Below are 22698 nucleotides of genomic sequence, written 5' to 3'. Positions count from 1 at the left end.
ATCTTAGATAAAGAACATGAATGAATTGCTTTACGTCTCTTTCTTGGAAGCAACCATCTCTCTTGGTTTATATAATAATAATAATAATATATAGCTTTGTATACTTTCTTGTTCTTATAGTTTTTATTTCTTTATTTACAATAATATATAGCTTTATTATGTACCTTTTGATGTAATATATATGTTTACCCCGCGATTAAGGTTGAGCACTATAGCAGTGGGATACGTACTTATTTTTGGGATAAATTTTCTTCAAAGTTAACAAGTTATAATCGTGATTTTTTTAAAATAAAATTAGTTAAATATATTTTTAGTGAAAATTAAAATTATTTTTTATTTAGAATTGACTTATTTTAAAAATATGTAAATTTAATTATTTTAATCAAACTTTATTACCAAAAACGTATTTTAAATAAAATTTTAATTTTTTATACTATTTGATATTTTTTTTTAATATTTTAATAAATGTGTTTAAAATTTTAAATAAATTTAATTAAATTTTATTAAAAATAAATAAATTCATTAAATGAAAAATTAAATTAGTTTAAAATTTTGAAAAAAGAGTAATTTTAATTTTCAGAAAAAAAAAATACATTAAAAAATAGTGAATAGTTTGTTAATATGTGACTATTTAAAAAAAAATAATCGTTAACAATTTTTTTAACGAGATGAGTCTATAAGTAAATAACAAATAACTAAATTAAAGGACTGACAGAGATTATATTTTGAAAATAATGCCAATGAAGAATTTCATTATTAAGGAAGAAAAATCATCAATATATACTTTAGTTGCAAAAATTGAAAGTAAGATTTTGTTTTTTATTACAAGACATGGGAGTTGAATGGACATGTGAGAGGAGAGATAATCTATGAAGAAAAGGATGAGTTTGGAAGAGGTGATATATTCTATTCTTTAACATCAATAACAGGTAAACATATCACCATTAGTTAAATGGTTTAAGTTCGATCTGTCCCAGTTAGGTTTTAGTGATTTCTTTTATTTTTTATTAATTGCCTTCAGTTTCTGTTATGGTTAAAATGATAAAAGGGATTGTGTTATTTATATGGCTGATAAGGGCATTCCGTGATGCGTGAACTATAAAGTAATAATAAATAAAAAGTAATAATAAATAAGTAGTATTAGGTGGAGCACATTAGAACTTATGATGATAAGATGGATGGAAACATTAGAATTTGTTTGGGATAAAATGGGTTTCATTAATATTTAAAAATTTATCAAATGCTTTTAAGAGTTAAAATAGTTTGCATTCAATAAACACCTTCAAGAATACCATATTATATATATCATGGCATCACTCACTATTTTGATATTAACCACCACAAATGGTTGTATAATTTAATGATAAAGCTTGGCCTAGCTAGTAATAATTCCATGTACATTTTAGAGTTAATTTCATGATGCAAGCTTTATGTGTCCAATTCTATGCACTAATTATAATATTTATATAGTTGATTATTTGTATTCCTATGAGGAGGTGAACTTGAAATTCGAATAATTACAAGGTTAGGGACATACATATTGTATTTTATTTGTTAAAAAATATACTTCAATATCTCTTAAATTAAGGTTTGATGGTCACATTATGACCCTTTCAAGTCTTTATATAACGGGTGTCATGGTAGTGTGTCATTATCAAATTTTAAATAATATACTTACTTACATTATGCAATCACTAATTAAAATACAACGTGCATGCATGTATTATGCAATTTTCTTCTAAAGCCTACTCGTGCGTTGTTAGAAAAATAGGGTAGGCTTGTTAAAAGAAGAGGGGTAATTTGGTTTTAAATTTTATTTTATTTTTACAACAGATTTTTTTTAATATTTTTAAAACAAAATGCAATTAAATTTTGAAAAATTAAGACGGGTAAAGATTGATAAAAGAGCAAGAGTAAAAAAAATACTAGATAATTTTATAATTATTTATATCGCTTGATAATGCAATGTCAATTTTTTAACCTTAAAAATACTAGTTACACTATAAAAAAAGGTTTGTATAATAAATCAATAATTACAAATATAAGACCATAAAAAATCAATTATTAACTGATTCAAGAGGATATCATAACTAAGAAAATAACTTTTAACTAACTCTGTATATTAAAGATAATATTATTAAGATTTAAATGATTTGTTGTATCTAGGGATAGTAATGAGATTGGATTGAGCACAGATAGTATTTACCTATCACTTGACTTACACATAAAAATTGATTTATTATCTATTATGTTATTTGCTTGAAAAAATCCACGAATTTTTTAAAATCTATAATTATCCATGAATATTTGCAGATATTTTTTAAAAAAAGGTATTTTATAAGTTTTTAAATGATAATCAAATAAAATTACGAAAAAAAATTGTACTTAAAACATACATCCAAACAAAACTCAATGGACAACTAAATAAAAGTTAAAACACAAGTCCAAATTAATAGTAATTAAAACATACACCCAAATAGAAATAATTTATAAAATAATTATTATCAAATTGACACTCCCTAATATTTATCATTCTTACTCTATTTTCATTTTGGCCACTTAATTCATGAAACAAATAACACAAAAATAAAGTCTTCAATAAATGAAATAATGACATTATTAGTAAAATTAGAATGAAATATTAAAAATAAAACTACTAACATTATCATCAATTAAGAAGCTTCATCTTGTCCACTTTCAATTTTGAAGAGCTTGAAAAGAAAACTCAAGTCATTCATTCTAACAAGTAATCTGAATGAATATAAATATGTAATTTGAAGTGTTAGTTTAATTACCTTTTATGTAAGTCCATAGCCAATTTTGAACACACAATGATGCATCTAAAGTATTTTGGTGTAATCTATTACAATGTGGAGTAAAAAAATCGACCACCAATATTAAGTGAAGACTGAAATGGCTAGAAAAGCAACTCTTGAGCTAGAAATGGCTAGAAATCATTTACAAGATTAAATATCTCAACCTATTAACTTTCCACCAAATTAAGATATCAAATTCTTCATCTTTCCATGCCATTAATATTCAATGTTTTTCAAGATTCATTGTAAATAATTAATTCGTGAAAAATTAAATAGGTCAATCATGGTCCATGGACTCATGGTCAAGAAGATAAAAAAAGCAAACAACACAGTTAATATTATTTTCACAGCTTCCATCCTAAAATAACAAGCAACATTTCTCTAATTAACCAATATTATACAAATTATACATCCTCAAACACTAAAAAAGATATTATAGTGCTTGCTTAATCATAAACAAACCAAAACATTAAAATTATCCTAAAGAAAAAAGAAGGATTCAAACAGGATAAACAAAGGTTATGTCCAACACTAAACAAGCCAAAACATTCCCAGAAGATAAAAAAGCAAACAAACAATAATACAAGATAGGCACTGTCATGGTTGTAACCATAAATAGTACATATAAATTAGTAAAGACAATAAAATCAGGATCAACATGTGTGTATGGTAGGGAAGAAGAACAATGTTGAAAAAATTATAAAATTCTAACATTAGTGCAAAAAGGACATACCACGATGCTGAATAACGATGTTTCTTACGCCAGCGTATAAAATTAAAATGTGGTGTTTAATGGAACATAAAAAAACTTCCATGACTTGGTTTAAAGAATAAATCTTGAAGCATTCGTCTGCATTTGAAACATTAACCTGATTTGCAAATGGATTAAAGTTTAATGTTTTATGTTGCTTTGAATGAAATTAATGGAACTTTGTTTTATACAAAGTCTCAAGATAATAAAGGAATTATGCATAATAGCGGAGTCACTTTGGACAAAGAGTCATTGCAATTCTAGACTTTAAAAGTTCAAAATCCAATTGTGGTATCCATGTCCTATTACGATGTCATAAAGGAGATTTGAGAAGTTAGTTATGTCAAAAAATTTGTACACGTTTTTAAATGCAAAAAGGTTGACAACAAAACTGGTTGTGAAAGTTAATGAATTGGGAATGAGATTAGTTTACTTTTGAAAGGTAGGGTATGAAGATGAAACATTTATTATGGCATATCAAGCTTCATAAGTCTTATATGTCACTAATTCTGCATTTGAGAACAGGCGTGTTGTGCTACACAATAGAAAACAGTCCAACAATGATTGATAAATATTGTGATGATATCATGGATGATGTGCATGCGACTCAAAAAGATCATGATGAAGGAATATATGTGTGTGTGCGAATTTATGTGAATTTTTAATGTTATTAATTATATATATCACCTTTGTTATATTTAATGTTTGTCATTTTAATTTCAAAACTGGAATATGGATATGATGAAGGTCCTCTCAAGAGATCTAACATATGAGCTACTAGATTAAAGGTTCTTACTAAAAGGTTAGCTAGTAATGAGAGGACACCAGTGAATATTGATGTGCACAGTCGTAGAGTCACTAGGCTAAATGCAAAAACTCTTAGCACCTATCTTAGAGTAGTTGTTCATGAGAAAATATCTATCTTTACTCTATCTCGGGATTATGTTACCGAGCAGGAGAGAAACACCATTTGGAATGCTATCTTGGTAATATTGTATATTTCTTTAAGTAAATGTATTAATGTTTATATTTTTCCTTATATTTGCATATGGCTTTTAATATATCTAATGCGAGGATGTTGAAATTGAAGGTTTTGTCATCAATTTCAATCAAGTGGCATCAATTTAAATCAAAATCAACAATAATTTATGTATATAATTAAGAAAAGGTGAAAGTCCTTGTAACAAGTATGTGTTAGGAATCCAAGTGTGAGTCTAAGTCTCACATTGGATAGAAATGAGAAAGTAGAGCACTATATAAAGGTGAAAGACCCATTAACCAATTGTCTTAAGGTTTTGGGTAAAGAGTAGTGTCAATCCATTATATGGTTAGGCTCAGATGTCATTGGTGTATGTGTCTCCCCAGTGAACACCCCTCTTGATAGACCCAATAGTGGTATCAAAGCCGATGGTTTGTCTTGGTTGCTGGCTAGACGAGTATAATCGTCCCTATATCGAAAGTCTTCCTAGCAAAGAGTATTCAGGTAAGCAAGTCCTGTTAAGATGAATGACGATTGGAAATGACTACTCATGGTTATGATTGGTTGGGGGGAATGCTTCCGCTAGAGGGGGAGTGTACCTATGTGGAAGGGACTCACCCTTGAGGGGGAGATTGTTGGAATCCAAGTGTGACTCTAAGTCCCACATTGGATAGAAATGAGAAAGTAGAGCACTATATAAAGGTGAAAGACCCATTAACTCATTGCCTTAAGGTTTTGGGTAAAGAGTGGTGTCAATACCTTATATGGTTAGGCTCAGATGTCACTGGTGTTTGTGTCTCCCCGGTGAACCCCCTCCTTTATAGACCCAACAAATTTGTAGGGAGGTTCACCACATACACACACATATATCTCCACATTGTTAAGATATTGTTCGCTTTAGGTTAAGCCCTCACGGATTTTGTTTTGGTACCACTCCAAAAGGTCTCTTACCAATAGAGGTATCTTATGTGTATATAAACTCATGTCCATCTCTTATTTTATCTCATGTGGGACTTTGTTTCTACCTAACAATATGATGAAAAAACTTGGCAAAAGTTTGTACAAAATTGAGAAAGTAAGAAATGAGAGGTTAATAACATCACTTATATATTTTTTATTACATATAATGTACAATACTAAGTAAATTTCATTTAAATATTTATAAGGTGTTTTGAAAAAAGAACATGACATCCAAGCATATAATGACATTCCCCACTTACTTTCTTGTAACGGTTATAAAAAACTAGAGCAGAAGATAATTAGAGAAAAGATTAAAGCATGTTCTGTTTTTGGCAATGAAGATTGTACTGGACATTCAATTCAACCTCCATCCCCACCATCCTTCCATAAGAAATGGAAGCAGGTCCATTTAAAAAAGTCGAGAACATGGACTCCTGAAGAATCACAATGGGTAGCTGAGTTGTTGTAAGTAAATGTGTTTGGATAGATTAATTTAAAACTTTTTTTTCATATAAAGTGTTCTAATTATATATGATTTCTTCTTGAAGGATTATATAGTTAAGCAAAGCTCCTAGGTGGTTTCAATCTCATGGTCGAAAATATATTCTTAATATTGTTATTGGACGACCTTGACACCTTAGATGTGTTCATACTACTAGATACGGTTTGGGGATTCAAGGTTACTTTGGAGCCTCATCACACCACCAATCACATTTATCCTTTAATGCGCCTATGGAAGAAATCTTATAGAAAATGAAAGTTGACTTGGCAAAGCAACTATGGGAGGAGATTAAAGCAAATAAGAGAAAAGTGTCAAGAGATGAGACAAAAGCAGCAAGCGATGGTGAAATCATTTAACAAGTGATTATAAAGCTTACCACTCTTGCAAAAGCTGCCCATTGTAGTACAACTTGATCTTTCTCTCAGAGTTAAAGTCAACACTAAAGGGATTTGTTACGCTACACCTTAAATGTGGGTTGACATTGGCTTTGGTTACCAATGTGAGTTGTAACATTGATTGATTATGTATCTTCCCCAATTAATGGCCCTAGGGAAGTGCTTTGAAGGTTCCACAATGTTTCATGGTGAGTGTCTCCCCTCTCATTTGGTGAAGGTTATGGTGGACACTGTATTTTATACTAATGTTTCAATTCCTATACCAACATCAGAGGTTGTTATTGTATCACAAGCATTGAAAACCTTCATTGTTTGGCCGAAACATCTCGTGAGGATGACACCACAAATTAAATCAGTTACAATACACATCAAATCAATTTGTATCTCCACTAATATTGTTATGTATGTAGTACATAGTACCTTAACTAATGTCATGTGTTATTTTATGTATGGCAACATTAAACAAAGTTACATGTATCAAAAAATTTACAAGACCCATTATTGGCATTGGTGAGGTTGTTGCAACCATAGATACAACAAAATTATGAATGATCTTGTTATAATAAAAGATAAAGTCTAGGATGAAATCAATTAAATCATATTTTTTTTTTGGCAAATAGATGACAATTTTTTCCTTAAATTAATTTATGATAAAAAGAAAAATGATTTATTGATAAATGTAAATGTTATTTTTTAAGTTATTTAATTTTCATGTCACATAAAATGAGATAATCGGGAGAAAAGTAAAACAAATTTTATACTAATTGACATTTCAGAAAGAATTGTATTATTCTTAATAAATTTATGTTAGACATTACTATCATTACATGAAGATTTTATTAAAAGAAATAAAAAGAAAAAACATAGATAGACACACCAAATACATAATAAAATTACACTATACACACAAGTAAATAATACCTATTATGAAAAAAAACTATAAAATAAAATAAATAAATGGAATCCACTTATATTGTTCCTTATGATTTCCTCCTTCACACATAATATTCCAATCTTTGAATACCATATGCCTATAACAAATAATATATTAATAAATTTATCATTAGTAAACCCTTTCACATTAAAAAAAAGGCCTAAAAAAATCATTAGTGTTTTTGTAGAATTCCTTACTTTGGAAGATTTAGTTTCCTTGATTTATCCGTATCAAATTTCCTAGTAGTTTGAATTAGTTCATCATTCTCTTCAATATTAGAATATCCCCTCTTATCAAGCATATTGACACATTTAAAAGCTAATTTTAGTTTCTCCGCCAAATGAGTTTCCTCATATGTCAAAGAATTAGGAACTACCTTAAAACTATTATTAAGTGAATTTAGTCATTATAAACCCCTCAAACTACTAACAATGAGAGTGACATTCTCTTGAGAATGCATATCAGTCAAGGAATCAAACTCTATAAGCACACCACATATAGAAACATCTAGTTTATTAACAAAAGAAGATTCATTTGCAACATAGGTATTATCATGATTAACCACTGATTTCTTAGGCTGTGACTAAGCAGTAGGCGACTCTATAACATATTGCACCATAATATGTTGAACCACAGGCTCCACAGTAGCCTCCACCATAGTCTCTACCATAAGATCCACCACAAGCTCTATCATAGCCTCTACTTCAGGCTACTCCATAGGCTTCAAAGGTTGTGCCATCGAAGGAATCACTGAATCCGAAGCTAACCCTTAGTCTCTTGTACACCAATCATCTTAGGATGATAATGTTGTTGTACTTTTGTGCCAATTGTTTTTTTCCTACTAAAAATGTTGTTATCTTGTTGTAACCATCTATAATTAGATAAATCATGATAAATCATTTTACAATTTGAACATAATAAAGACAAATTCTCGTATTACACATTAACAATAAACACAAATTTTGGTCTTTCCACCAAAATTTGATAAGGAAAATCATATAACAAATCAATATCAACTAAGACATGGAAAAGAAACCTCAAGACTTATTCATGGTATAATCATTTAAAAACAAGGGTGTGTCAATTCCATGAGCTATTGAGAAAATAACTTTCAAGAGTCAAATACTTCAAAGGAAGACTATGAATACAAACTCAACATAGAGTTTTTCGCGAGTTTCATAGATATATAGACAAAGTCTTTTATCCAAGCAAAAACACAAAGAATACCGAGAGATAAATTCTATGTACCAACAACCAAAATTCTTTTCATATCCTCTAGCGAAGAAAAAACAAATTCATAGAATCCTTATCAAGATAAATTGTTTTTTATTGACCTAAATATCTTTAAAAAAATCACTAAATTCAAAGTTAAAGAACTCTTAATTCCTTATTATACATTAACCAAGTCGTATAAATAACCTATTCAGTCTCAAGATTTTGAAATACTTATATTACACCTCAATTTAAGATAAACACTAAAATAAATGTTTAAACACTGGTATCATCTTCAATATTTTCCAATCACAAAATTTCTATAGTATAATTATAATAAATTTAGAAAATCAAGTCTAATAAGAACACAATCACACAATCGCGATAATATTTATGTTTTTCTACTAATGGACAGAAATACCAATATTAATTAAGACTACGTAAAAGTAAATCGACACACACAGTGTTAAGAAAAATTAAAAATAAAACATTTAAATTACTAGACCGACCTATAATAATAAGCAAAATTTAAGCAGCAAGATTATAAAAGGAAATTATCGTCATTTTGAAGCATTGGAAACTGGTGCTTCACTTCAGTTCGGGTTACGTAGGTTTAGTTCTCGTTCATTGGATCAACGACGATTGATTCATTATTGAATAATTTCGACCATGAGAACACGAAATGCTGATCCCGCTTCCAAATCCGCAACCCCCAAGAAGACGCCACCGCCGAGGAAATCCCCTGCGGCGAAGCGCACACCCGCCACCAAAACCAGAAGCACAAAGAAGAAAGAGGTCTCACCCGCACCCGACTCCAAAACCGATCAATCTACTGGTAAGCCTTTTTTTTTTCTTTTCTGTTTCCGAAGCTTAGTATGAGAGGAAAGAAAAGCAAGACTTAGACTGAAACCCCTATGATCATGATTTCATGTTTGTTTCAACTATGACGTAGTAATTGGGGAATTCATGTTTTCTTTTATGGCTTTGCTGTAATTTCTATTTATTTATTTCTTTTAGGGTTGTCTTTGTTTGAGACTGTTGATTATTTTTCAGTGCTATTTTCTTAACCTTATCCCTGGGTGAAATTCATGACAGTGGAGCAGAAACCGGTAGCTAGTGGTAGCAGTACAAAAACTTCAAAAAGAAAGGCTCCAGGGAGACCTAGAGCTAAAGCAATTGATACTCCGAATTCGGAAGAACAACGTGAGGCAGTAGCTGATGAAACTCCTATTGAAGACAAAACCGAGGCTGCAGAGAAAGTGGAGGATGTTGCAGTTGTTGATGCAAATAGTATTGAGGTTGAGAAAGAGGGGGAACAAGGTGTCGGGTTTTCTGAAGAGAAGGAACAGAAGTGGATGGAAGTGGATGAAGCTGTTGTTGAAAAGGGGAATGACATAATGGAAGTTGAAGTAACTGCTTCACAGGATGTTTCTGTTTCTTTTCAGCGACTACGGCGGCCCATTATGGACCTCAATATATCTGCAGATAATGAAGATTGTACTGGTGAAAAGGAGGGAGAGAAAGCAAAGGAAGTGTTCAAAGATCAAGAGGGGGACAAAGGAAAGGAGAAGTTGAAAGAACAGGAAGGAGATGGGGGGAAGGAAGAGGTGAAAGTGCATGAAGGGGACAAAGGAGAGGAAGAGTTGAAAGAACTGGAAGGAGACAAAGGAATGGAAGAGTTGAAAGAACTTGATGGGGAGAAAGAAAAAGAAGAGTTGAAAGGACCCGATGGAGAGGAAGGTAAGGAAGAGTTGAAAGAACATGAAGGAGAGAAAGGTAAGGAGGAATTGTTAGAACGGGAAGGAGAGCAAGGTAAAGAAGAGACGATAGAACAAGAAGGACATAAAGTAAAGGTTCAATTGAAAGAACAGGAAGTAGAAAAAGGGAAGTTGAAAGAGCAGGATCCAGAGAAAGCAGAGGGAGAGGAAACAAACCTTTTTGGACATGAAGAGAACACTGAGTCGCTTGGTGTAGAAGTGAAAGCCCAGGTGCAAACAGAAGATGCTAATCCCATTAAAGATGATGGTGAAGGACCCAAGAGTGGTAAAAAGTTAGATCTTCGAGGACAAGGGGAGGTGGAGCTTGCTGAAGAAGATCCGGAGGAAGATCCAGAAGAAGATCCAGAAGAACCTCTAGATGAAATTGGGACGTTGGAGGAGGAGCATAGGGAGTTGGAGGCCATAGCAAATCAGCGAAAGATTAAAAAAGAGCATGAGATTTTTGTTGGTGGGTTGGATCGTGATGCTACAGAGGAAGATCTGAGAAAGGTTTTCCAGAGGATGGGGGAGATACTTGAAGTCAGGTTGCATAAAAATTCTTCAACAAATAAAAACAAGGGCTATGCTTTTGTGAAGTTTGCTAATAAGGAGCATGCTAAGAAAGCTTTGTCTGAAATGAAGAACCCTGTTGTATGTTTGTTATATCTGATTGTTTATTTCTTTGACTTTACAATCTTTTCTTTCTTTTGTGCTATGGTTTTACCTCCCATTGTTTACAGATACGTGGTAAACGGTGTGGCACTGCACCTAGTGAGGATAATGACACATTATTCTTGGGAAATATTTGCAATACTTGGACAAAAGAAGCTGTAAGTTTAGACATGTTTTTTCTGTTGCAAGTGTTTACTTCCCTGGTGTGTTAACTTATTTCTTAACATATGGGTGGCAGATTAAACAGAAGCTGAAGGACTATGGTATTGAAGGGGTTGAAAACATTACGCTTGTCCCAGATGTTCAACATGAGGGCTTGAGCCGGGGCTTTGCATTTGTAGAGTTCTCTTGTCATGCAGATGCCATGCTTGCATATAAGAGGCTTCAAAAGCCTGATGTTGTCTTTGGCCATGCTGAACGAACTGCCAAGGTAGCCTTTGCTGAACCCATGCGTGAACCTGACCCAGAGATAATGGCACAGGTGAAGTCTGTGTTTATTAATGGTCTCCCTCCACACTGGGACGAAGATCATGTGAGGGAGCTATTTAAATCTTATGGTGAAATTGTAAGAATCGTCTTAGCACGGAATATGTCTACTGCTAAGAGGAAGGATTATGGATTTGTTGATTTTTTTACACATGAAGCTGCTGTAGCTTGTGTTGATGGTGTAAATAAATCAGAAATGGGTGATGCGGCATCAAAGGTATTCACTATTGCTTTTTACTTGACCCTGATTTTACATGCGTACAAAATTATTCTCTTTTTTCAGTGGTTTCCCCTTTGCCGGATTTTAGAACATAGGGAATATCAACTTCAACTGCATTATTTTTAAACTATACTACCTCCCATCTTATTTTGTAGGCAAAAAAAATCACTTTTCTTGTTCTCAAATGTAAGCAAATTTTAACTACTTTTACTTCATGTAATGATATTTTTCCTAAAATATCCTAACTTATAATGTTTGACTTTTCGTTCCAACATCATAATATTTATTTTTTGTTTTAGAGGAAAGACATTTTAGGAAGAATATTAAGCAATTAGTTAAATTTAACGTACTTCACTGGTTTTCTTAATGTGTGAAGTTAGTTTTTTTTTTGGTTTATATACGAGAAAGGAAGTAGTGTGTTGGAAGAAATTTGCTTTTAATAATTTAGGTTTCAATTTGTGTTAAAAACTCGAGAAGAGTCTATGTTCATGTTTGGTTCAATTTATTTTGGAGAAATAATATTTGTTTAGACAGTTTTTGAAAAATAAGGGGTATTTCCTTAGAAATAATCTGAATCAAACGTGTGCCTTAACTCTTGCAACATTTATAGAGGCGACTTAAACTTTTGTCAAGTTTACATAATACAAAATTGGCATTTAGAAAACCTAATGGTCTAAAAGCTTTATTTATTTTTTTAATTTCTTTGCCTTTTTTTTAATTAATGTTCAGTTATAATGAATTTTTTATTCTTTATTTCTTTTAAAATACTGTTAAACAATATACAAGAATTAGAAAATTTTCATTATTTGTAATCAGTATTTACATTTTTTTATTAGTATTATATATATATATATATATATATATATATATATATATATATAGTTTGAATATCTTCTTGATATTTTTAAAAATTAAAAGTTTTAATTATGTGATTTTAATATTATTTTATTAATAAAATAATTTTTGTAAATTAAATTAATTTGCGTACTTTCTTATAAATTGCTTAAACAAAAGTTAATTTTTTTAATTATTTCGCAAGAAGATTTTTAGCTTGAAAGATATTTCCAAGTAAAAAAAATAAAATTAAGAACTAGTTTATGATATTTTTTAAGATTTGATTTTCAGTGTTAACTTAAAAGCTAATTTTGATGTTAAAAGAATAACTAGGAGAGATAAACTAAGTAAATTCTTATGAGTTTGAGTGTAGTCTATGGAAGTCTTGCAAATTTTGGTAAACTCGAGTATGGCAACCTTGCTTGTTCTTAAATCTTTAGGAATCAATACGTTCATCTTGCATCTTCTTAGATCTCAAAATCTTTGTTAGAATTGTTTAACTTTTTTGAGTGAGTTACCTTGTTAGAATAGGTTAACTTCTCGTTTTTGTATTATCTATCTGGCGCATGTTTCAGTTGCTCATATCTTTATTGAATATCTCTGATGTAAGTATTTTTATAAATATATGATTAAGTTAAGATGATTCTTTTAGGCATTCATTCTATTTTCACTCTCAAGTTGGTGTGGGTCAATCTTGCATTGATTGTCTGTCATGGCTACCCTTGCTTTCTGCTCTGAGAAAAACAAGGTCATTTTTGTCTCGTCAAGCAACACAAAACCCCATGTCCACCATTGCTGTCTGCCGCCATTGCAGGCTGCTGTAGTTCTCTCCACCAAGCATCATGTTTGGATCATCTCTTTATGTGATACAGAACCCAACTAACTCGAAGGACAATTCCTCCTCACGTGCCACCACATGCATTCTCTTTGAACGACTCACCTAGGTGCATGCTGTCCACATGCCACCTTTTGGGAATGGCATTGTGCCACCATTGTTGCATTCACTGACCTCTGTAGTCCCTATTCCAACTGCCTTTTTCTCCTTTCACTCTCGGTTGGTGGTTAGGTCCTCTTGAACACGTTGAATGTTTATTTTTTTACCCTTGTCTTCTCTTTCTCTGGTATGAAATGGAATCTGGACCTATCCACTCCTTGTATGGGTTCCCCACAATTACTTTAAGAAAGCTTAATGGTGAAAATCATCTATCTAGGCTTCCATTTGTTAAACTTTGGTTTTTGGCCACTGTTTCTATGATCACAAGGAAGAAGATGATTGCAAAATACAACTAACTAGACAAGGTTGGCCAGGGGAATAAGATAGATTTTCAGCTTTCTGCTCTGTTATGACAATCTATGGAACCCAATATATTGGAAACTCTTAGAGCATTCAAAGCTAGTAACTCTTTTTGGAAGAGGGCTAAAAGTATTTTTTGCAAATGGTATTTAATGCCTATATGATTTTGGTCATAAATTGGTATCTCTGAAACAAAATCACTACATGACTTCCTTTATCGCAAATGTTCAATTTGTTAAGGAGTTGAAGTTGTTCTCATAAGTTGATTCTTTAGAAGAGGTTAAGAAGTTGGATAAGTTTTATATGATTATGATCATTCGTGACATGAACCCATATTTTGATTATGTTCAAGACCAAAATTCTTAGTTGCTTAACCAAACAACATGATTGTTTTGTGTTCCCACTCATGGTTATCGAACTCCGGGGACAACCCATAAACTCATGAATTTAAGAGTTTATTCGCCTGGTCTGAGTTGACTTGCTTGCAAATCTGTTTTTTAGTGGACTTAGATTAAACTCGGATCGTACTTGGTAAACTTGGAGTAGGCTTACATGTACCAGTCATGTGAACGGATCATGTCCTTTGGCCATGTGTTGCATTTGGAATGCAGTGTTTCAAATTATGAAGGCAAATTTCGTTCTTAAACTCTTATGTTCACACTCTTTCTGACATTAGCAATCTTCTTGAATAGTCATCTTTTCCCACTACTGTGTCACACATCTTCTCAGAACACCGTGTCTCGTATGCTTAGCCACCATGTTGCATCTTCTTAGACCATCGTGCATGTTTTTTGATTGCAGCTCTTCTCCGATTGCACCTCTCCTTTAACCGCTCCTCTTCTCTGTTTGTGTGCTTCGTTTCTGAAGTGTTAAGTTCCTTCTCTAGTTGCAGAATTTGTTCATTTTTGTTTCGTTGTTCAGTTTAACGGTATTGTCTTGTTCCTCTTTGCATCCTTTTTTTTTATTTGTTCAATTAGTGTTTAGTTTTGTTTTATTTTTAAATTTTCTTATTCTTTCTATTTCACAGTTAGTTGTTCAGGATTTTAAAATGTCCAAAAGTGGATCTATTTCAACTTCTTTTGATGCGATGAGGCATCTTCACTTCGTAGACCTAGAAGACATTTTTCTGTTTAGTTATTTAATTGTTATTACCTCAAGAACTTACGTTTGGGAATTGTATGGACTTATCTTTTTGGTGTAGTTTGAGCTTATACAATAGTCATATGCATTACTAAACTCAGTTATTTTATAATTATGGAATTTTTGATTAGTTATGGTGTGGAGTGTTGAATTGGTATGTATTATATCTATTTTTTTCATATAACTTAGACTCTTGAGGGTCTACATAGCTTCCATGAGTCCGTGTGGACTTTGGAATTTGATAACCTTGCCTACCCTTGTTGGCAAAAATCTTCATAATTTTGATGAATCATTTGCCATGGTGTCTACTTGCGAAAGTGGAACTGTGGAAATAGACGAGGACGAAGTGGTCATGTATGATATAGTATTAGAAAGGGAATGGGCCGTACTTAAGAAAACTATTTCTCTTTACATGGCTTCCTTGACAAGACAACCGATGTCTCAAATATGAGTAGATTGAATTCAAGTTTTCTAATGAAGAGTAACAAGAATATAGTTAAGATTAAAATCTAGCAGCCAAATAGAATTTTCCACTTAGTCTGATCTATCAACAACTTGCATTTCTCAAATTGTGAAAATTCAAAGTCCATGCATACTTGATTTAGGTGCCTTTGATAATATTTTCGGTAATACTCGTTTTCTTCCATTTTAGTTTAGTATGAGTTGGCTAACTTTTTTGGCTCTAGATCCCCTGCATTATGTTTTGTATCCCCATATAAACTTTTGCATGATTGCTTTGGTTATCCTTAAGATCAATCTAAACCATTGTCTTTAGTATCTTTCCTTAATGCAATAAAAAAGTAGTTTGGCCAACTTATCAAAATTGAGTGGTGATAATGCTAAAGAATACTTTTTTTTTACTTTTCTACTCTTTTAAGTTCATATAATATTTTACATTAGTCCACTTGATACACAAAGAAAGTAGACACTTGGTTGAAATTGCTTGTACCTTGTTGATTGGTACTAATATGCCAGTTCATCACTGAGGTGATGCTATTCTTAATTACTGCTTGCTTCCTCATAAATAGAATACCCCCTTCCTTTCTTAACAATCACAGGCCCTATACTATTCTATTTCTTGATGAACCTTTATTTCATGTTTCTCCTATTTCTTTGTGTGTGTGTGTGTTGTTCATGATGTGTTCTTGGGGTTGGACAAACTCTACAAGAGTTATCAAATGTGTTTTTGTTAGCTTTCTGAGTTAGAAGCCTAACTTTCTCACAACACCCACTCACGCAAAGGCAATCAAATCAGAGAGAACAAAGGAATTGTATGTATTCACTATAACGTATAATGAAATACAATAACGATTCGGGAGTCTAGTCCCCCTCAACAAGGTCCAAGACCTGTTTACACAAAGTAAATGGCTAGCTACTCAACAAAATCACAGAAGGTTTATTTATACTCTCTCTCCCACTAACAACCTAACAAACTTTCTCGCATTTTATTCATCCTCTATTGTTCGGTCTTAGTGTAGATTCCGTTCGGTTCCTTCACTTCTATTCCCCTATCGTCTGTCCCTCGATTCCCCCTTTCTACCATTCGGTTCCCTTCCTTTCTACCGTTCGGCTCACCAGTGCGACTCACACAACCTACTGCCTTTAAGCATTCGGTTCTCTCCTGCCTACTACCGTTCGGCTAGACTTGCTTCCCCCTTGCCTCCTACCATTCGGCTCAGCCACTTCCTACCTTCTATCCTAAACCCAATCTATCCTATCATCCTATATCCTAACAATTTTCTTAGACTATTCTTGGTGTCATTCTTCATAAACTAAAAATCATCGCATCTCTACAAGAAATTCCTTTCTTTCTCTTCACTTCAAGATGTTAGTTTGGCATAACAAGTCTTACTTGTCCCGTTCACTATTATAAGACATGGCTTGTCTTTTGTAGTTGGAGTGGTTTGTCAGCTTATGTAGGTCCCTCGTCTTGATCATTGGAGTGAGGTTATTCACATCCTTAGATACCTTACAAAGGCTCCAAACCAAGGATTGCTAAATGAAGATATGGGAGATACCCAGTTGGTTGAGTATTGGGATGTTGATTGGGTACAAACTCCTATAGATAGGTGTTCCTCTGCTAGATATTGTGTTTTCATTGGAGGCAATATTTTTTCTTGAAAAAACAAGAAACAAAAGGTTGTTTCTCATTTTAGTGCCAAAATTGAGTATAGAGTGATGGCATCACTCATTTATGAACTCGGGGGGATAAAACAATTCCTTTAGGAGCTAAGATTGTATGAAATTCAACAATGAGCATGTATTATGATAACTGGGCAGCCATTCACATTGCTTCCAATCTTATAATTTTTGAGATAACCGAACACATAGAAATTGATAGTCATTTTGTTAGAAAGAGTTGTCCAAGAAAATTTGCATGTAATTTGTCAACTCAACTATTAGTTTGCAAATATTTTGACTAAGTTCTTGAGACCTCAAATTCAATTTCTATGTTCTAAGCTTGATACATACAATTTATATACTCGAGCTTGAGGTTAAGTGTCATAATTGTTTAATTTATTTGAATTGGTAAGCTTGTTAAAATAGGATAATTTATCTTTTTCCTTTTACCTACCTGTCACCCATGTTTAGGTTGCTTGTATCTTTTTTGACCGTCTCTAATGCAAGGATCCTCATAAATATAATCAACCAATACATGATTTATCTTTTAATCATTCTTTCTATCTTCACTCTCAAGTCTCTTAAATAGGTTTGTGAGCTAAATGTTACCTTGTTCTCCTTTACATTTCCAAACTTCAGTAGAGGTGCCATAGTTCCGAATGCACAGTTTTACCATTGTCCTCTTCTTATTGTTTTTTATTTTTTATTTTTTATCTCTCTCCTATCCAAATTCTACAGGAGTGTGCCGAAAGTTGTTGTGTTTGATACTTTTTTGGACACACACTTATCTGATATGCATTTGTCTTGTGCCCAAAACTGCTGAACTGTGTTCCAATTTTTTTTTTCAGCATAGATACCTTTTCAACGCAATTTAGACATTTTCTCGACACAACTTGAACATGAGTAAAGAATGTGAGCTGACACCTATTTTTGACTAAATCTTCCTAGACACTTTTATCATAAAAAAAGAAGAAATTAAAAGAAAATAACTTTTCTTCTAAATAATGCAAGATTTATCCTTGTTTTCCTTTCTCTCTATTCAGATATATGTTTCTTAATTAGAATTCTATTGTGAGGGTCGTTATTATAGGTAAACTAGCAGATTGGTTTTTACACTGTGAATTATATAAATCTTAATTATTAATTGATATTTTTGTGTCATATTATGTATACATGCATACCCATCCGCCCCCCCCCCCCCCCCCCCCCCCCCCCCACACACACACACACATACTACATATCACCATATCCTTTATTTTGGACATTAGCTATGCTCTGGTGTCTGTCATTGTTGTGTAGGAGTTGGTGCTTTATATAATAACTCTCATCATCTCTCATATTTGGGGTCACAAGTTTCCCTTCTACATCTTTAATAGACCTTAATATGTACGTGTTTTCCTTTCTCGGCTTTTGGAGAGGAAATAAATCTTATATTTTTCATTCTTTGTTCTGAGCCTTTAGTAAAACACTCCAAAAACTTTATTGTGTTTCATTCACAAGTTTTATATTTTTATTTTGAAACAAACCGATACCTTGCTCAAATTTTAGCATTTAAAGCGTTGAACCAAATACATAAACTGATCTGCATACAGATATAAGTGTTATAACAACGGTTTATAGATTGATAATGGAACAGGTATTGAAAAAACATTTGAATGTGTTGCTGGGTTCAAGGGTCATGACACGGATTGTCACCTAAAAATTTGCATAGACAAATTGTTTGGCCATGATTTACAGGATAAATTGCTAATTTTGTGAAAGACTTTGTGTTAAATTGAGGGTTACAAATGTGCAGCTTGGTTTCTAACACAGATTTATTTGGGCAACAAGCAATCTAGGTCACGAGTAACAAACTGGGTCTGTGAGGCAATAAAAGTACTTCTAATCTAGGAAATTTATGGCAGATATTAATGATAACAAATGGGTTTGTTGACTCTTGTGCGGTACTTGAAATTATGTGAGTTTGGCTTGTTGGAACAAGTCTACTCATCTACCAAGAAAAGATTAATAAGTTTAAGAGCAAGTTAAACCCATTTTACAACCTAGAATTGTAAAGTTGTGTGATTCTGTAAGTTAATTTGAGAGTTTGATGTCAATGTTCATTTAACTCCTTCACTCCCTCTCCCCCTTGCCGACTCAGATTAATCTTCATAAATGTATTAATATCATTATTACGGGCTTAATTTCTGCTCTTACACCCATCTAACATCCTACTTTTATTTTTCTTTTTATTTTGACTTTATTTTGCATCTGGTGAAAAATACTCAATTTTGCAATGCTTTTCAGATAAAAGTGAGAGCTAGACTTTCAAACCCTCTACCTAAAACACAGGCTGTCAAAGGTGGTATGTGTGGTGGGTTCCGAATTGGTCATGCTAGGAGTGCAGCCTTTTCAAGACCAGGTAATTTAAGTTTTTCTGACAATTAACTTGGAACCTAAGTTATTTTGTTGAATCCAGTATTAAAATTATCTAATCGCAGTCCCTACTAGAGGGAGGGGGTTTGGACGAGGAAGGCAGCCCTTCAACAACAGGGGAAATTTCAACAGGGATAAGAGTTTCTATCACGGTGGACACAGTCAAATTGGAAGAATGGGTTTTCGGGATGACGTTGATTTTAATATGCATCCAGATTTCCGTCAAAGGCAATTTGGTCCACAAGGTTATTTATAGAGATCGTGCTATAATTTTAGTTCAGGTTTATTTTTTCATGCTTTGGCGTGAAGGTTTGAGTGATATTAATATTTTACTATGTTGTAAATCAGGAGCTGTGAGGGGTGGACATTATGCTGGTACCCGAGGTGCTCCATTTGCTGGACCGACTAGACCTTATCATGACAGAGCATGGTATGGTATGCCTGATGGAGGTCCCAGTGAGCCTATTCCTCCAAGGAGGACCTACTCCCCTGTTGGACAATTTGACATGCCTTTTATGGGAAGACATTTTGATGATCCTTATCTATATGATGACAATATGCATGGAATGAAACGTCCGTTTTATATGACTGTAAGATTTTTTTTTTATCATTTTTTTTTATTATTATTTTTTTTTAATGTGGTTGTATTTACTATCTTTTTGTTAATTCCATTCACAACTGGAAGATACTAATTAATTCGAATTTATTGTATTCGTGTTCAAGGATCCTGAACCTGATTACATGGGGCCTAATAGACTTCGTCCCCGTTTGGATTATGCAGATCCTCCTATATTTCATGGAACTCGTCACCATGGTCGATACCTTTACTCTCTTTTTATTCTTAATCAATTGCTCGATACGGTGGATTATATTCTTGACAACCTTTTTCTTAAACTCTTTTTTGTAGATTCTTTTGGGTCTGGCAGCGGACAGTACCCGCCTGACTACTATGCTTCCGATGTTAGTTAACATTGTCTAACCTATTTTTATTGTTCATATAATTTAATTGTAATATTATTTACAAATTTTTCTTTTCACGTTACAGTACGGTAGAGGTTCATATTCATCTTATTATGGGGGTGATGGCTCACATGGACATGGATACTATTATTAATGTGACGAATCATTTGGTAAAGATTATTTTGTAGAATTTTACATTCCAATTTGCTGCAGTGAATTCTCTTCTAATACTTTGTTGGCCTGTATTCTTGTTTAGGTGCATCTGGAATTGTGGGACAGACATCTTCAAATATAAGCTTGCTACTTGAGCATGCAATTCTGAAGTTGCATATTTATTTTACAGTCTTCTCTTACTCCTTTGCCATCTGGTTTGTTTCTTTAAATATCTATATCGATTTGGTCATAGGTGGTATAGACTAAATTTTTTAATGATTGTCGGGTAGGTTGTCTTTTTCAGGTCCTGGAGTAAGGTATTAATAAGATTATATGGAATGGGCTAGTTTTTCTTGAACAACTTAGGTATGATGAGATCAGGGACTTGTATTTGAGGATGCTTTGTTGAATGAACAATATAAATCTGACTCGTCAAATATAACTTTGATGATCGGAAAGTTTAAAGGACTATTGGAAGAAAAATACTTAGTCACGATGGATTTATCTTTTTATCAAGTGATAGACAGGGTTTGATATTTGAATATGCATATTGAGGCTCATTGTGGTTCTAATGGATGCCTTTGGAGAGTTTGCTGCAGTTCACTTTCATTATTAGGAGCCAATAGTGATCTGAACTGAGTTTTACCGTATTTTGGAGTTCTTTTGATTGGCTGGGATCCTTCAAGTATTTATTGATATCCATACATAAGCAGCCTTTTTATGGTGAACTTTATGCTTATTATTGAATTTACTGGAAGACTAGACTAGGGACTAAATACAGTGAAAGGCTGACTTTCATTTGGCATGGTGTTCATGGATAATGCTATGGTTATGGAGTAAATGATATATATTATTGGTTTGGTTCCTTGTGACGCTAAGTTATTACTAATTTGGGTTTCCTTGAGGAGATCTTCACACTAAGTAATTGCTGAAACATGTGAATCATCAATCAAATGGAACATTTTTGTAGTGAGATTATTAGGTTGCTTCTCTTGCTACAGTTTTTTTAGATTTTTTATTGTAGTGTGAATAGGTGGACGTTTTTTGAAACGAATTGTGAAGCTCCAGTAATATGGAACTTTGGAAAAATGTTCGTTTTCTGTGGTCTTTTAGAACTTTTATTGTAGTGAATAGGTGATGGGTTCATAGTGATAGGATTGCTATGTAGCATGGAGCAGTCCCTGTCTCTTGAATATTGAATGGTCAAGTTATGAAATATATGAAAGTTTGAGGTGTAATACGATTTATTCTGAGCTCTACTAATTTGTTTAAAAACCACAAAACTGGCCTAAAGCAGTTAAAGATGCAATTTGTCAGCTTAAGATCTAGAATTGGATTGAAGATAGGTAGAATGCAAGAAGATTTGGTTTCATGCATTCAATTTTTACTAGGATTTTCTTTGGATGTTTTCTGTTTGTGACATTACATTGTTGCCGTCTTGTTCTGGAAGTGTCAGTAGTGTTGTTTTTTGTTAGCTTATTAGTTTTTAACTCCATTTTTTGGTCACAGTCTCTTACATTCTGCTCTATGGTAAGCTACGGAACAGACAGGGGACAATTATGTATGTTGTTGTCAAGTCTCTTGAATTGAATATAGGAAACACGTTGGTATGTATTGGCATAGAAAGAAAGTAGATGCCATCTGAAAGTTCTTTAATTCCTTATTTAAATCTGTCTTGTTTCTTTAATGGTTTTCCTCCGAAAATTACGTACCTAAGAGCTTTTTCACATTTCGACATTATTAAAACATCTTCCATAAGAGAAAGAATTACCCATTTTAATAAAATAGATAACAAGATGAAAAAAAAACTACGAAGTTGAATATTACTTTATGTGATGTAATAAAATTAGAGTAAGTAATCATATAGAGAAAAATGTTGTCAAATTATATTTTCTACAAGAAATTATCCTCTTCGAGACTAATACATCTATTTTGAGTATTGTTTCTAAATATTTACTATAGTCGTATATTCAGTATGAACTTGTATTTATTATTTAAACCACGAAAGATTCAACGTGGAAATAAATAAATATCACTTCGAAAGAACATTAGAATATAGTTTTTTTAAGATCCTAAACTTTTTATTAGGATTCTAAA

General features: G+C 32.6%; 1 protein-coding gene across 1 annotated transcript; it reads left to right on the top strand.

The window, feature by feature from the left end:
* Positions 1 to 9102: 9102 nt before the first annotated feature.
* LOC108345403 (uncharacterized) lies at positions 9103 to 21466 on the top strand. The gene is made up of 11 exons (XM_017584007.2): positions 9103 to 9384; positions 9645 to 10957; positions 11047 to 11136; positions 11217 to 11681; positions 19360 to 19474; positions 19554 to 19733; positions 19837 to 20078; positions 20212 to 20302; positions 20396 to 20448; positions 20534 to 20618; positions 20705 to 21466. The coding sequence occupies exons 1-10, from the start codon at positions 9219 to 9221 to the stop codon at positions 20600 to 20602; spliced, it is 2784 nt and encodes a 927-aa protein (XP_017439496.1). The 5' UTR covers positions 9103 to 9218; the 3' UTR covers positions 20603 to 20618; positions 20705 to 21466.
* Positions 21467 to 22698: the final 1232 nt, after the last annotated feature.

The sequence above is a fragment of the Vigna angularis genome, chromosome 1, assembly GCF_016808095.1.
Source record: "Vigna angularis cultivar LongXiaoDou No.4 chromosome 1, ASM1680809v1, whole genome shotgun sequence".
Taxonomy (NCBI): domain Eukaryota; kingdom Viridiplantae; phylum Streptophyta; class Magnoliopsida; order Fabales; family Fabaceae; genus Vigna; species Vigna angularis.
This window is presented reverse-complemented; position numbering and strand designations above follow the sequence as displayed.